Genomic DNA, 17,360 nt, shown 5'->3' with positions numbered 1-17,360 from the left:
TTCCTGTGAGCACTTCTTTAAAAGCAGCACTTAAGTATTCTTTTGTATGATGAACAGTTGCACACCATATACTTGTTCCTGTCAGCTGCTTGTAAATAATGTTTTTTAAAACATACTCCCCCCCACCACCCCAGTTATTACCATGCAAGCAATTGTTGTGCTAGCATTAAGAATGACATGTAAGAAATAAAAGGTCTGTGAAGGAAAGCCCTTTACCCATTTAAGATATCTCCCACAGAGATAATTATTACATCTTACAGTTGGATCACTGCCCGAGGCAGAAAGTTGAGCAGGTACAGAAAGGATTAAGTTTGAACAGCAGAATTGTTAAAGAATACTTCCACATCATGAAATAAGACAAATCACGAAGAATAAGTTAGATTCAATGATCAGTGAAAATTCTGAGTGAACTCAGCTCTTCTTTTCTTTCTGAGAATTAAGGAGAATATCAGGTTTAGGTAATCTGTAGCATATTTTAACAGAAATGTATGCCTTGCATAAGGATAAAAGCAATACTGAAATTGCAAAGGTTTTTGTTGAGTGTAAGAAATTAAAATGATGCACTAGTGAAAAAGTGTAAATGGGAGTATTTTTAGTAGTCAAAATAAATATTTAATAAAAACCACACACCCAAGACAAAGTATCAAAACAACAGAACTTAGTATTTGAAAGGACACTACCTACATTGTCTTGTGTTAAACATGATTAAATTCAGTGGTTTAATTATTATCGCACTGCCTTGAGCTTATATTAGTGTTGTAAAAAGTCATGAGACTAGAAATACTGCTGCAATGACAGAAATAGTAAAACCAGATTGCTACAAACAAGGAAGAATTTACTACACCAAGGAGTCAAACCACAGCCATTGATATAAAGTCAGCAAAATGGACTACTGCATAGCATACTGGTTACTGTACCAAAGTGCATTTATCAGCATTCAATGAACTGAGGAAGAAACCACCCTTTATAATATAATTTTTAAAAACAATCAGATGACTGACAGTTGAAGAAGCCCCACACATTTTCTTTAAAATAGAAAAGCAGTATGAAGATTTTAAGAGCACCATAAGACTTCTTACCAGGTAAAAGAGTACAAAACATCAGCATTGTAAATAAAGAACATCTAAAAGTTAATATATCATTCCATATTTAGAATGCAACTGAAAATTTTAGTGTGTTGTTGCATCCTCCTATACTACATCCAGTGGTGTTTTGGTGACTTTGTTAAGTTCTGGAAACAATGCAAAGAAAAACCGTCTATCTAGCACAGCAGAGGTCCTAGAAAAATTTCAGCTGATGTTTAAACTGAAATATAGATAATGAGAATACAAACAGATTTGTTAGGGTAAAGAAGGAGTGCCTGGCTTATCCCACTAATTCACCATTCAGTTATTCCACTGAATCTTTGAAAGTAGCATTACTTAATATCCCTGACTTTTATGAGTGCTATGACTTTTATGAGTGCTATTTTCTCATTATTAAGGATTCTGCATTGAAGATTTTTCTCAACCCTTTATCCTTCAATTCCCACCCATCCCTCCATCATATTTAAAAGTTGTGGTTTTCTCACATAGAGCATTGTAATGCCTTATTCTGCTTGATAAGTGATATGCAGTCAACATTATTTCTATTTTCAAAGTACTGAGAACACTTTCCAGTTGGCTCACAAATTAAACAATAATTAAAAATAGGATTCTCCCCTTATTCTTTTGTGACATGGTAAAGACTATTCACCATTTAATATACGTTCAATTTCTTCTAGTCTTTTCAATGCAGCAACTCTCTTTTTCTCAATGTCTTTGATTTCTTTTGTAGATTTTTTGGGAGTCTCTTTGTCCACACTGCTTTTCTCTGTTGGTTTCTTAGTTTTTGAGTGCTCTTTATTATAAACTGTTGATTGGGTGGTTCTCTTCTCACTTTTTGCTTCTTTCAAATTATGAAATGAATTTTTTTTTGCTTCTGTAGCTGCAGTCCCATCTGATGGAAGTGATGACTGTTCCATAGCACCAAGTGATGCAATTTTACTTCTAACTATGTTTAGATGACGCTGAATATACTCTTCATGAGGTGCCAGTGCTAGTGTTTCAACCAGACATTTTTCTGCCTTTATTAAATCTTTTTCTTCAAAATAAACCACACAAAGATTATGTTTTCCTTGTACATTGTTGGGATCCAGTTCCAAAATTTTTTCAAAACACATTTTTGCTCCAACAATATCCTTCTTTTGGTTCATAAGGATATCTCCTTTCAAAATCAGACCTTTGGTATGATCAGGGTAGTATCTCAGTAGGTCTTCCAAGACAGGCAAAGCCATCAGTTCTTTTCCTGTCTGAGAATAAAGCAGGGCCAAATTGAACAAAGCACTTCGGAAGTTTGGTTGTAACCTTATAGCTTTCTTCATCCATGCCTCTGCTTCCAGATCTTTTTTGTCATCCATTGCTAGCATACCCAAATTGAAGTATCCATTTGAATCCTGCGGTTCTTCTTTCACATAATGTAGCAGTCTTTGTTTAGCTTCAGGTCTAAGTCGAGCATCACCTAAGTGACAGAAAATGCATTTAATTCTCAAGATATTTCCTGAAACATTTATTCTGAAGTTTTTTTAGACTGTAAAATGGTAATCTTTATGCAAATTAAAATGCAACTGTAAAAGGGAAAGGTTTTAAAATGTTACGTTTCATTACAGCTGTGTAACAGCAAAACCAAATGTTATCTACCTTCTTTATACAATGAAACTATATACAGTTGACTTCTAGCCAAAGTCAGCATTATTATTCTATTAGCTGTTGAATGATACTTAGGTTTGGTATAACAGATACAAGAGGTGTCTCTACAAGCTTAAGAGAAATTATTTTCATGCACAGTTGAGCAAATGGAATGCAGAGCAGACACCAGTTCTGACAAACCAGCTTTTACAGAGGCAAACTTTGAGTGGAAGATCTCATTTTATTAAATATAGGTTTAAAGAGTTTAGACAGAGAGCACATAGGGTGACTTCTAACGTAGCCAGGCTAAGATATCTTCTAACACCAAAACAACAAAACCTGTAACCCCTATATTTTAATTTGCATCAAAGTTTAAAGAAGATTTAGTAAAACAATTTTATCTGACAATACCAGGATTAGCTAGACACGCTTGTCGTCTGTGCTGTTTTACTGAATAATACAGTCAACATATTTTAGTAACAAATTCCAGACACAGAATTATTGAAGGATAGGGGAGCTGCTTTCATCTGCCCTCTTTCACCCCCTGAAACAATACTGCACCTTCTAGTATGAATAAGTGAGCACTAAACAGTTAATACTTCTGCTTGTTTGAAGCTGCTTGTACTTCTACAGACAAGGAACAAGGCATGTCTTGAACTACATAATTTACAATGTGAGAAGAGATGGAAAATTATCAAGTGTCTTCAGCTTCATTCAACTCTGTTTTATCTTTCTTAGGGGCAATTTACCATCTCAACAAAATGGAAGCAAATCTTAACAGCTCACTTGCCAAATACTCTTTGCAACAGCCTTAATTGACTAAGGGCTCACCCATATCCACGGACCTATACATATGAAAAAACAAGCGCATGAAAATCCAACTGAATTAATCCTAATTAGCAGTATAAAAGCCTATGAAAACATTCATATTTCTCGAGCTGGATTCAAGACCAGAGATGTAAGCTAGATTTTTGAGTCAATAACTAAACCCATTACTATAAATGTGAACCAGGTATCAAACATATTTTACTAAATACTATCTTTGAAGATTATACAGGCATTATTTTGAAGATGTTTGAGTAACACTATTCTTTATACATGTAAGATATATTGTAAAATAGCACTTGTATAAAAGATGCTGATCAACTAAAGTGTATGTACACTTTGCACAAATTCCATATGCTACAAATTACAAAGCTATAATAAATAGTTTATTTTTTGATGATGCTATGTACTTCTTGCCTTTCCAAAAGCAAGAGTTAATAAAAAAATTAAATAGTATGGATCCTATAAATGCAAACATGCAATATGCATGGAAGGGACAATTAACATACCAGATTCTTGCATTAGCAGTGCTGAGTTGAATAATGCCAGTTTATGTGTTGGGTTGAGTTCCAGAGCTCGGTTGAAATTCTTCAGGGCTTCTGTTGGATCTTTCAGTTCAATGTAAACAATTGCCAAGTTGTACCACAGGTCTGCATTGGTTCTGTCTAGTTCTAGTGCTCTAAGGTAAGCTTCCTTAGCTTTCAGAGGTTTGTTCATTTTTAAAAGTAATTCTCCCCTGTTGAAGAACCATACTCATTACCCATATGAAAATTGACAGGTTTTTTAAAGTTTGTCTTCCTACAGACAGTAGATGTCAGGTAACAGTATTTTTTTATTTAGTTTTAAGCACAAAACAACACCCTCTTTTACAGTCTATTCCTAAAGCTTTCAGTTCTCAAAAATCTGTATGCAGCAAATGCATAAGCAGGACAAGAACAAAAAAGGAAGTTATCAATGGTGCCCGATTTGGCTCTGTAATTATACTGCAAAGCATAGTTCAGGCATCTTTGAACATCCCTAAGTCCTAGTGGGAATCACAACAAACAAAGTAGCGCATAGAAGCCTCAATACCCACATCCACATTACTCTTAACTAAAATGCAATAATGTCAACTATATAGTTAGACTTGCATTTTCTGGACCATCTTTAACAAAAAAGTATAAGGAAAGCTCCAAGATTCATACTAACCGAAAGCTTTTTAGTTCAAAACTTAACTATGAGGCTAGAAATTAGAGATTCATAAAGAAATCTGATGGAAGTGTTTTTCTATACAATGTTTGAGTACAGAACCTACATGGAAATATGCCATTTGAAGCAGGAATTTAAAAGAACAATACTTGTAATGAATAATTGACTGTTGTCCCAAATCTTCTTCTCACTTGGAAATGAAACAAGCAGCTAATTGAACTGTATGAACTAAATACTGTTCACAGTATTACAAATACAAAGAAAATTGTTCAAAAATATGTATCTCTAGAATTAGAAAATCTACCTGCTGATGTAAGCTTGCTTGAAATCCGGCCTCATACTTATTGCTTGTCGATACAACTGATCCGCTTCTTCGAGGCGAGATTCATTCGCTCGAATTAAGTTGGCAAGATTGATATAAACATTTAGATGGTTAGGAGCAACTCTTGCTGCATACTTTTTCCCTGGAATAATCTGTCAAAGACAATATATATACCAAACACAGATAAGCAAAAATAGGAAAGGTGATCAGTATAGAATTCTTTTTCACTCTTCCACATTTGTTTTAGGGTACTACTGGACATTATTGTGAAGGCTCTTGATAATGACAAAGAGCAGTAATTCTTTTCCAGAAAAATCACACTGAAAAATACACAGATTATTGGTTTTCATAGAAATAAAGAATAAAAGACATGTACGATATTTAAGATTTGCTACTACTTAATTTGGTTCATGTAGATAGCCATTTGAAACCAAACAGACCTTGCAAAAATTTCCCAAATCAGACAAAAATATTTCCTAAATCCTGAACTGAGATTCTGTCAGACATTTTAATTCTTTATGACCCTTCAGCCTAAGAAAAGTGTAAACAAGATTTTACAGCCAATGATTTCCCTCCTGATATAGAAAATGAAAAGTAACAAGATGAAAATGCTATGACATTGAAACTGCTGTACTGCTTGTACTTTATTCACTTAGAATCTTCATACTGTTTCACAGAGTAAACTTTTAAATGCCATGCTTCTACTCAACATCTCATTTTCAGCACAGTTTTTATTATCTTCACACATTCTTCAAAATATTACTCTGTTTTTCTCTAAAGAGCTTGAACAAGTAAAATTTCATAGGCATAAATGTAACTTAACAACTAGAGAAGGTATCAAAACATGTTTATAAAAGCATGTTCAGGCAAATTTTTTTTGTTGCTGCTCTAGCTACCTTCTCCAACCTCCAGTGCTAAATTTAAGCCTTCTCTGAAGGGCTCAGAAACTCAGTCACCATCAATGTATTAGCTGTAAGTGAAAACAAACCAATTGTGACTAGAAACTGTAGGTTTTGGCTGCTGCTTTCTTTTACGACCTTAATTTCAGGAAACAAACAAAAACCCCTTAAAACACAACACAGCAGTATAAAAAGTAAATTAAAAACAGTTGTAGCAGAATTCCAAGTTAGCATTTTTTAACAGCCATGAGTATATAGCCTATTTTTTTCATATAGCCTATTTTTCTCATAGATAGCTTTTAAAAGAACACTGGTAAACTTTAAAGTATACAACCACACAAAGCAATAGGAAAAAACCAAAAATTGTATCACAAATAGAGGTTCTGTGCTGCCGTGGTAAATAAAGCTCCTAATTACCTGTGGCATCAATGATTTAGCAATCATATATGATTCTTCAGCTTCTTTTGTTTTGTTTAGGTTCTTGTAAGTTCTTCCTACGTTCATGTGGGCACCAATATCATCTTAATAAGAAAAGAATGAAACTTAATATATTTCCATGCACTGAGCATCATGAAATTAAACACTTCTGCGTTCAGGTAGCGTGAAGTACAGGTACTCTGATGAAACATGTCCATCACCCAAAGAAGAAAACAATTCTATCATTTTTCCTCATAATTATAAAGCTAATAATTTAACCAGGAACTGGTTAAAGAGGGATTATAAAATTATGTGGGAAACTCTAAAAAGTTTAAGGCCCTATCACACTTCCCTGTATCTAATTTCTTGCTATAATAGAGGCATATAAATTGAAGGTTATTTTTTAATCTTCTTAAAGGAAAGATTATCCAGTATCACCTAGAACTTCTTTTGTAACAACATGCAAAATGGATTAAATGTACATTTTGATATTATCTAGATTTTTATTTTCTTACATACTACTTTAGTTTTGAATTAAAAAAATAAAGCAATATTTATACTCCATAAGAAATCACAGTTTAAGTTAATACATAAAGAATGTCATGCAAATAATAGTTTTGAAAGTATTTGCAGCTTTTTATAGATAGAAACCTTTTATGGAGGACTTTTTTAGTTTATTTCCAAAAACCCCAGATCAATTAACTTCCTGTATGACTTAGTTTGATGTTCAGTTGAAGCAAGCAGCTGTTAGTAAGGTAAATATACTGAAATACCAGGAGTTTAGAGAGGGCAACTAACCAAAGCTTTACCTGGTTGCACTTGTGTGGCCTGTATGAAAAACTGCAGAGCTCTTTCAAAATTTTTTTCATTTTCTAATGCATGCCCCACATTGTTCCATAGTTTTGCATTGTTCTTATTTACCTAAAAAGAAAAAGATACCAAAGCATAACGTTTTAAGTTGAAATTACTTGACAACTGAGTTTCTCTTACGAATATGAAGACATAAAAATGTACCGCAAATGACAGATTTCATCAAGCTTCTATATGCAAAGAATAACAGAACACTACATACGGAATGATCACACTGATCTTGTGCGACACCAATTTATTTCAGTTATTTGCGCCTAGAAATACTAAACATCTTAAAATTCATTTTAACTGTTATGGGATATATTGCAAGTTGCCTTATCATGCCATATGAACTTAGGAGAAATTATTCTATGCCTCAAACTGTAGATTTTTTATTGAAACGTATCTGGCTTTCATCCAGACAAGAGAATACATCCAACTTTTTTGACACAAGAAAAAATATCAACTATTTTCTCCATATGGATTTCTATGTGTGCATCACACTGCTTTTAAAGCATTCCCAAAAGCAACTAATTAGATGCCAGTACTCTCAATATAGAAATTAATGTGCTGAAACAAGCATAATTTTTGTCCATTTTTATCACGTTCCACTGCAGCTTCTTAAGAACAACAACAAGAACTTCCCATTATCCTTTCCAAACAGAATACAGTACCTTTAAAGCAGACATAAACAAAGTGTACTCCGACTCCCAATCCCAGTTTCTGTGCAGTGTTTTTAAGGCATGAGTGAATAGCACCGCAGCCAAACAAACCCAAGAAATTTTTCTTAGCACACTATTAAATAAAACAAACAAAGACTTGTAAGCACACCAACAATTCTAATTTTTATTCTAATAAATATCTCATATGCTGAAAGGCAAACAAAGGACCACATTTGTGATTAGCACACTGAGTTTGAAAGGAAATAATGTTCAATTTCAAATTAATTTTTTTACCTGCTTTTGTTGTTATAACCATGCAATTCCCTCAATAAGAACAAGCCCAATTCACACAACACCATAGAATTTGTATAGAATGTTTACAGAAATTATACTTCGCTTAAAACTTATCTGTAATTTAGGATAATAAATATGATGCCTAAAAGTGAGGTTCTCCAAAACACTATAGAAAATGTTAAAAATGAAAAAAAACAACCAAAAAATAATTTCATTCTTTTGTTTCACATCAGACAATTTCATACCTATTCTTTACTGCACATATTGCCAATGATTCCCACACTGCAGAACACAGCTTAATGGAGAGGTCTGTGGAGACTACTCAATCTTCCATAACCAAATGTAATCCTAGTGCTATTGTAATATCCAAGTAGGAGAAAGGTTTAGTGTCTTTCTAGCAATTTTATTTTTAAAGCTGCAAACTGGGACAAAGGTCACTCTCTGTCACAAGTTTGTCAGGAATAATCTTCATTTTGTGCAGTTTATTTTTCTGGAGTTTAAACATGACATAAAACATACATATGAACATGCTAATCATTGAGTTTCTGGATTATAATTCAATTATGAAAAAGATGTCAAACATTCAATAGCCTTCCCACAATTATGAATACAATTTGTTTTAAAATAAAATCTCATTCTTGAGTGGACATACAGGTGTTCACCCTTAACCACTACTTATCACATTTGACTTATGGAACAGTTGTTCACTCTGCTGCCTACTTCACAAGGGTTTACTAAAAACTGCAAGGTTCTTTCCCTGTCAACTTCTAAGATAAACAAAATGCATGTTTTGTCTACCATGTTTGGTTTTTAAAATATTAAAAAAGTGGAACTGTAAAATTAAGAGAGTAATTCTAAAACACTACCAAAGTGGTCAAAAAGAACTGGCATATAAAGTAATCTGTAAACTCATCAGGCTTACAAGAAAGTTTTCTTCTTTCCACATATTTCTAATGCAAGGAACCTTTTCTTTCTCATTTTAGATAACTGATTTCCAATATTTTTGTAGTAAATGACACTAGCTGCCTAATTTTATTCCCCAGCCATCCTCTCCTGGCTCCTTGCTTTCTTTCACATCACTTCTATTTTTACTAACTTGCAGTGGGATTTGTGAGAAATCCATACTCCCACAATAGATCACTAATTTCTCATTATCTGGTGCTGTCAGCTTCAGCAGCACCAGTTAGTGTAAATTTTACTGCAAGGCCTCATCTCTAACAATAGTAGACAACATAGACTGCAAATTGCTGCCTTTCCATTTGTCTGAACTGGCATTAGGATACCACTGGGCTAAGGGTAAAGCATCCACATCAGTGGGAGGTATGTCCAAATCAATGCAGAAGATATCAGAAAACACAAAACTGCATGCAAAACATGCTTTTAGAGCACAATTTTTAAGGAGAAATTGTTAACCAAAGAATTGTTTTGTTTAACAAATACTGAACAGCTCAAATATCCATTCCTAGCATGGTATTCCTGAAAATTTAATCTTTTACTGATTAAATTTTCAGCAACTTTAATTGGCTGACTTACCTGCATTGTAGAAACTTCAGTCAGTAATCAACTCTGAATAAAGTTAAACCAGTTTTGATTTATACTCATCTATTATTTTCATATAAGATAACCATATTTATGGCTATGCAAGCTTTCCCATTAGTGCTTTTATCAGTATGAATTTATTTACCTCTTATTTGATAATTTCTTCCATCCATGTGCTACTAAAATGCAGAATCCCATGCTAGGAACATATAACACTCGCTCTGCTACTACGAATCCAACAGGAAAAAACAGGTTTGATGCAGGAATGAATGGCAGCACTATTAAGCAGAGAGCCTAGAAAGGAAATACAAATAACATTAGTAATCAAGATATTGGCAGTGACAAACTGTACCCAAGAAACAAGTTAAAAATTACAAAAATAATCCCATAAAAACAGACATAAATTGAAGATATTAGGTCTTTTTTTTTAAAAAAATATTCAGACCTGTTTCACTTTGAGATCACTCTGAATATGGCAAGTAATAGCATGCAAATTATTCTATTCCTTACTTAAGGGCCTGGAAGTCTATTTGCTTTACTATACTACAAAAAAAGAAAAAATATGTAGGATTAACAAATTAATTAAATTCAAAACAACATTTTAGTAAGAGTTCCAGATGCAGAAACAAGACTGCATAAGACCTTTGGACATTATCTGACAATTAAAAATTTGTTTCAGCCTATTTGATGCATAAAACAGCTATTTTTACAGTACAATAGAGTCTGTTTTGTGTTTCTCTAAGAAATGTGAATAACAAAACCAGAATCGGTCACCAAATAAACATCAGTTTTTGGACAGAGTGCTAAGAGCACCCCAAAGTATCAGAAATTACAATGTACTTAAGAACTGTACAATTGTAGTTCTTAGGTTGGGGACTGACTTCTTATCAAAAATTGTAGTTTATTAAGAGGCAAAGAAATGCATCTGTTGCAAAGATATGACCAGTTGCTTTAAGTCCCGGATGACTGTTAAATAGCAGATTTCCATTCTCTGGTTGCAGAAAAGACATGAATAATTATTTCAAAATAGCTGGCCTCCAAGTTACAGAAAAAAACCCACAAAAACAAACCTACAGAAATGGAATTTTTTTGGAAGAAAGAGTAATTTTCTATAAACTTCCAGTACAACTGGCTATCTAGAGTTAAGCATGACATTAACTGCCTCTTCCATGCTAAAACTGTTAAATAATCCAGTGTGAAAATCAACCCAGGATTACATATATAAAAATACAACACTGATTTAAAACTTTAATTAAGATTTTATATTGTATTTCAAGGATATTTCAAGAATATGCACATGGATCATTGACACAGCTCAGCTGCTGATCCACAGCATTTCATTAGGCTCCATGAAAACAAAACCACAACTGAGCCTCACACCATACAGAATATACTGATTACTTGGGGATATTAATGACTCACTGGAATGCAGCAATAGGCTTTGGCCTATCATACTGTTTCATTTTGTAGCACATAGCAATTAATATTTAATGTAAAATATTGCATTCCCATTTCCTATGAAATTAGCTTCCAGGCACTTCAATGCTGAAGAAAATCAGCACAATATTGAAAGCTATATTCACAATATAGGTATAGATTAAAGGAAAACAACTTGCATTAAACCAGGACTATACTGTGTCAGGTGACATTGAGGCTTGCATGCTGGAGTGAATGATCCCACAAAATCCTTCCTATAAAAACCACTTGGAATAATAAAAACATATGTAAAAAATACCACCCTCAAACAAAAACTGACTTACACCAACATATGCTAAAAAAACATTAAAACATTAACCCTTTCCTCTTGTGAATGTCACCAGGTAGGGAATAAACAGAAATGCAGGGAAATAAACAGCCTTAAAATTCAGGAGGTGTCCTATAAAAAAAGTGAACCACACTCCACACACATTTTTCCTACTAACAGTGCAGTGGAGAAAAACACATGCCTCAGCTTATATAAGGAGGAAAATGCAACTACGCTGCATATTTCAAGTGCTGTGAAACTTCTTTTCCAAGTATGCCACTTTGCACATTTATGGCATCAATAATTTCTTCTCTTCATACACAGCTTCCAAATTCAAGACAAGAAATTTTATCAGCAATACTAGATATAATTTTCATTGGTCTTCTAGGGAAGTATACTGTCTCTCTCCAGTGATAAGAAAAAACATATGAGTAAGAATTGTAATATAATCTTTTAGAAGTGCATCAAAATTTGTCAGCTGCTTAGCAAAGAACTACTTAAATCTTAGGTTATGCATAAATATTTCCACCCATCTGAAACTTCTGTTTGCTGATTAACATACTAAAAAATGCATTATTTCTGAAGCAGACCAAGATAAATGCATGCAGGTCTGTTGTACACATAACTTCATCACTGAACTAATAAAAACTACAGTATCAGGTTATCATTCACCTTGTAATAATTTGAAATGGAATCAACAATTGATGACTGGTTTTTTTTTCAAAAATACCAGCTCCTTTGATCCTTCCCATTTTTTCCAAAATATTATTTTCTGTTAATCCATCTCAGTTTTAAGATCATATATAATAGTGAACAGACACAGGAACTGACCTTACAGCTTGACAAAATTAGTTTTTCATAATATGAAAACAACTTACAGAAGAAAAACAGAACAACAATACAGAAGTAGAAACCTTATTCCTAAATGCAAAAATATGTCCTTTCTTTTACACCTATGAGAAAGAAAATAAAATCTCTTGCTAAATATACATCACAACTACTGACATTTAAATAAAGTAGACAGCTTGCAGGATTAAAATGCATTCTGGTCCTTGAAACACATTTAAATTCTATTGAAAGCCCCTATTTGCCATTTGAGCTCTGAATATCTGAGAAAGGCTGCAATACAGTTTACAAATACATAATAAGGGGCATATTTATTCTCATCTCTAACAGAATCACATACTTAGTTGCAATTTAGCAGTTTTCTTGCCAGACAATTTTCCTCTTATGTGTTCATTCCAGCCTAAAAGGAGATGCACATAGTTTCTCTGGGTCACAGCACATTACATGTGTGACCATACAACCTGTGCCACTTACTCTTAACAAAAGGACAAACACGGTGCATCATTCATACCATCAATACTGTCTTGGAGGAATCTCCAGGGTATCGGAGACTGAAGACCGTCAAAGATCCCAGAAAGAAAAAGAAGGTAAGGGTGGCAATATTTCTAACATCTAACAAAGACTCCACAAGAGGAATAGTTCCCATTGTCCAGTCACAGCATAATTCTGAAGGATTGAGAAGAAGCCAAGCATTTACAGGGAGGAGGTAGTTGAAAGTCAGCTGTCTTGCTGGGGATGGACTAACAGCAGCTGGGTTATCAAACCTAAACCAAAAGAAAGGAGAAAAAAGAGCTTTTAATGAAGAAAGCTATGTTCTTGAATCACTTTGTGGCAAACTTTAGAGTCATAGCTAGACATGTAAAATATCCTAATCTTCCTGCATTTGTCAGGTGTGAAACCATGCACAGTGATTCACTGAAGAGAGGGACAGAATCTCCTCCATGTTTATGAAACTGTTTTGGGATATAATCAACATAAGTTTGAAGAAAAATAATGATTTACACCTCAAGTTGAGTTCAGCAGTGCTTGTTCATGTTTTTAATAGTTCAAATCATCTTTTCAGGGACAGTTTTAGATTCTTATATTTCTACATTGCTCAAACTTAAGATAAATTAGTTTTTCAGTTCTAATGTCATTCATATACATCTTCAAGTAGTCTACCTGAAGACAGCCATGTTTTCCGCGTAGTACATGCCTAAAATGTAAAATATATTCTGTATGTAGAAGAGGAAAAATTTAAGAGGCTTGGAGAATCCAGACAAGATTCAAATAAAGAGACAATAAAAAATACTTAAGCAATAAGACACTTAATTTCTGAATTACTAAGATGAACTATCAACTGTAAACTTTTTTAAATGGCTGCCTGCTCAGATACCTCAACATTTCGGACATTTTATTCAACAGCTGCTGAAATATAACATTTAGCAATTTCACAAAAATACAATATTGTACAGACACTGAATAATAATATTATTAAAATAGGTGAATAACACTTAAGTTCACATATTTGTGGCCATTTCATTCCAACTTCATTAAGTCACATCTTATTTATAAACAACTGTAAATAAGAAACATTTTACTATTACCTTGTAAAGACTGGAAGCTGAGACTGGATAACCTGGACTCTGACAACTACAAGCAGGAGTGTACTGAACATTAGGACTATGAGCTTCAACAGTGTTTGGAGCATAGAGAAAGGAATACTGCCCTTTCCTCGAAGAATCTGTACAGCTGTGTCCAATAATGCTGGCAAGGTGTACTGCAAATTAAAAAATTGTTTATAATCAGGCAGGGTACTCACTAGTTCCTTAGATAAGTATGAGCTACCTAATACTTTTTTCCTTGGTTTCCTGTAAACATCTGCTTCCAATAGTTAATTAATTCAGCTTCTTAGTGCCTTCATGACAAGTCCCCAGAATAAAGTCTCCATTCTAATAAATTAGTCAAGTATTCTTGCTAACACTATCACAGCTGAACCTGTACACCCGTAGCTATTTTGTGCTGACATCAAAAAAATTGTACCATCTTCAGAGACTTGAACAAATGAATGAAAACAATGAAAGGAACTATCAAGAAGAAAAATTACTATTTTCAGAAATACCAGCCCCTCTGAAAACTTGCCTTATAAACAGAATTCCTTATGAATGATAGAAATACTATTCAATTCCTGATTAGCCCTGGCTTTCTATTTTATGCCTCTACTGCAGTAAGTCATCACTCCTTGCCTCATGAGCATCATAATCTTGCAGTTTTCCATTACATAAGCTATTTTCTTCTCAGTGTACCTCTTTCCTTTTGTCTTCATGACTTCTGCTAGTGATGATTTATTGCTTTACATATACCAGCTGGCTAAACTACAGAAACTGAAATGTTTTTGAAGACGGGTAAAACTAAGTTCATGTGACACCTGTGCTTTCAGAAGAAGCCTCAGTTTGCATTTTATCTTTCCTATTCAACTGACTTACACAATCTTGTTAAACTTCAGTGAAATTGAAGATCAGATCAAAAGTTACTAAAAGAAAGGAAGAGTGGGCTGAAAACCAGTCAGGTACTGGTGATTTCCTTAAAAATCCAGCTAGAAAACTGTATTTTAATTCACTAGACCTGCAAAGGCAACAGTTACAAAGACATCTATGTGATTTTGGTATTTAAGCCTTGATTATGTGTCCCCAGGATAGACAATCTTTTGGCTTTTATTGGTGCATGTTTTGCAAAATTTTCCCACAAGCAATTAAGGAATAATAACTATAAAATTTTCTTAAAATATGGAATGCTACAATTTTAATGGCTACATTTTAATTTTTAATTTATTTTGGTTATTAAAAAGTCTAGAATTATTTAATTGCAGGAAAATCTGGTTTCTTTAGGGAAAAGTTACTATTAATTTAAAGGCTTATCAATGCTTAAAATGAAATCTATCAGATAACCATATTCTTAGAACAACAAATTTCTTAAGAATATTACTTATTCAAATAGGACTATTCTAAAACAATTGGTTACGCAATAGAAAATGATGAAATGAATTTGTATATAATATGTTCTCTATTTTTACTACAGGGATTAAAAACAAATAATCCTCCACCTTTATGCACCTCAAGGCTTTAATCAAGGCTGTTACATGCTAGGATTTGCAAATCACAGTCAGCTAAAACCATGGGCTTCCATTAAGACCTGTCAAGTCTTTACTGAGTATATTTGCTAACATCTCTGCACAGGACATAAAGGACAACTTAGAAGTTATTTGATTCCCTCACTGTCATCTGTCAAACAGGAACTGATGCAAAAAAACCTGAAAAATGTAACAGAACTATTGAGTTGACCTTAAATGAGAAAGATCAGTACCAAAATATGATGCTTCAAAGTACTTAACATCGCATGACAGAAATCCACTTTATTTTTCAACAGCTTACCCCTTGAGCAATAAAGACTTCATACACACAGCATATTCCCACCACTGTTATTCCTTGTTCTTTACACAGTGTTGCAACAGCTACTAGAAATACAGTCACTGCAATTGGAGTCCACACTGCAAATAAAGAAGACATTACTGAAAATGTTCTATCTTACAAAAAACACATTTAATAAAATAAATTACTTTAAAAAGTGAAGGCTTTGGGTCCTCATGTTTGAATATGCCATGTTCTGTAAGCTTGTTTAGTGTATGTAATGTCTTATGAAAGATGACTACTTTTACTCTACAGAAAATAATACACACGCACCAATTTTTAAATTGCTCTTTTAAATTGAAAGAAATAAATTAAGGGTAAAAGACTAATTTATAATAAGCAAAACAAAGCATCTCAGTATTTTGTAAATCATCAGAGCACTTTTTCAAATTGAATACTTTATAGGGAGTCATGACTTCTCGCCATGTCAATCTGACTCTGGCAAAGATGGAAGCCTCCTTCATCTGAACTGAAACCTTGGAGTTTACTTGTGACTGACCATCTGAGGCACTTCAGCATACTTCCACTGAAATTGCAATAATGAAAGTCAGTGCAAGCATCTCCTAGGGTAGGTGTTATAAAACTAATTAAAGAAATGCCCAAGACTTGGGGAAAAAATGCAATTATAATGGAAAGTACTATTACATGGGTATCTTGGCTCTGAAGGAGTTTTGGTACACACTTGCTGAATAACCAGTTCACCTCTATTAGGGTTTTAAGAATGATTTTATCAGTGATAAGTAAATTAAATTATTTCTGTATTTGTCAATCATTTACCTATGGTATTATCTGGCCCTTTAGACTTTGTGTATGACAAAAAAGCAGCTAGGAAAAAAATAGATGATAAAAGCTCTGCTCTGCCCACAACTCCAGTTACCTGAAAAATAAAAAGAATAAAAACCTTAATTATTATTCAATATTTATTATTATTTGATATTTTAAGATAGCATTTGCTATTATATTATTTGCTCTTATTAGCAGTCTAGATATATGCTACTAGATATTTATTATCATATAAATATAGCTGATCTCTAAGGAAGTATTCCACAGAGCACAGGAGTCACCAATCCCAAGGAGCAAAAAATTAGGTACGGAAAGCAAGAGGTCAGTGCTGCTGAGCAGAGAACTGTTGGTCAAACTAAACTGAATAAAGCAAATGCCCAGGCAGCAGAAATAAGGACCGGTAACCTGGGAAAAATAACCTGGGACAAAGCTCAGTTGTGCAGAGATGGGGTGTGGAAGGCCAAGGCAAAGCTGGATCTGAATGTGGCAAGCAACATAAAGAATAACAAGAAAAAAAAAAAAAACTGAAAAAAACTGATAACAATGGAGAAGGCTGAGGTACTCAACAACATTTCTGCCTCTGTGTTCACCAGCAACGTCTCTCCCCTTGATGAGACAGAGAGGAGTAGATTTTATGAAATTCTGAGAAGCATTAAAATGCATGTGGCAAAGGGTTGTTTCAGAATCCTGAAAGAAATACAGATTAATTCCCATTTCAAGAACTGTTTTCAAAAAACGCTAAAGAAAAGTCAACAATCTGATATGGAAGACAGGTCATTATGCTCATGGTTATTGCAGTACCACTGTGTTGCCTACAGTACCTTCTAAGACTATCATTCTT

The 17,360-nt window shown here is 33.7% G+C and overlaps 1 protein-coding gene across 2 annotated transcripts in view; it reads right to left on the bottom strand.

Annotated features, from left to right (window-relative positions):
• Window positions 1-814: 814 nt before the first annotated feature.
• Window positions 815-17,360, bottom strand: part of TMTC3 (transmembrane O-mannosyltransferase targeting cadherins 3) — a 28,695-nt gene continuing 12,149 nt past the window's right edge. For both annotated transcript variants that reach the window (XM_021528020.2, XM_077783552.1), the window contains 11 exons: window positions 16,514-16,613; window positions 15,701-15,816; window positions 13,877-14,049; window positions 12,802-13,054; window positions 9,846-9,994; window positions 7,880-8,000; window positions 7,166-7,277; window positions 6,357-6,460; window positions 5,023-5,192; window positions 4,040-4,266; window positions 815-2,538 (listed from right to left, as the gene is read on the bottom strand). In XM_021528020.2, coding sequence (XP_021383695.2) covers window positions 1,727-2,538; window positions 4,040-4,266; window positions 5,023-5,192; window positions 6,357-6,460; window positions 7,166-7,277; window positions 7,880-8,000; window positions 9,846-9,994; window positions 12,802-13,054; window positions 13,877-14,049; window positions 15,701-15,816; window positions 16,514-16,613 — 2,337 coding nt within the window. In that variant the 3' untranslated portion in view covers window positions 815-1,726. The remainder of the gene's footprint in view (window positions 2,539-4,039; window positions 4,267-5,022; window positions 5,193-6,356; window positions 6,461-7,165; window positions 7,278-7,879; window positions 8,001-9,845; window positions 9,995-12,801; window positions 13,055-13,876; window positions 14,050-15,700; window positions 15,817-16,513; window positions 16,614-17,360) is intronic.

Source organism: Lonchura striata, chromosome 5 (assembly GCF_046129695.1).
Source record: "Lonchura striata isolate bLonStr1 chromosome 5, bLonStr1.mat, whole genome shotgun sequence".
NCBI lineage: Eukaryota > Metazoa > Chordata > Aves > Passeriformes > Estrildidae > Lonchura > Lonchura striata.
Note: the sequence above shows the minus strand (reverse complement) of the source record. Positions and strands in the feature narration are given on the sequence as shown.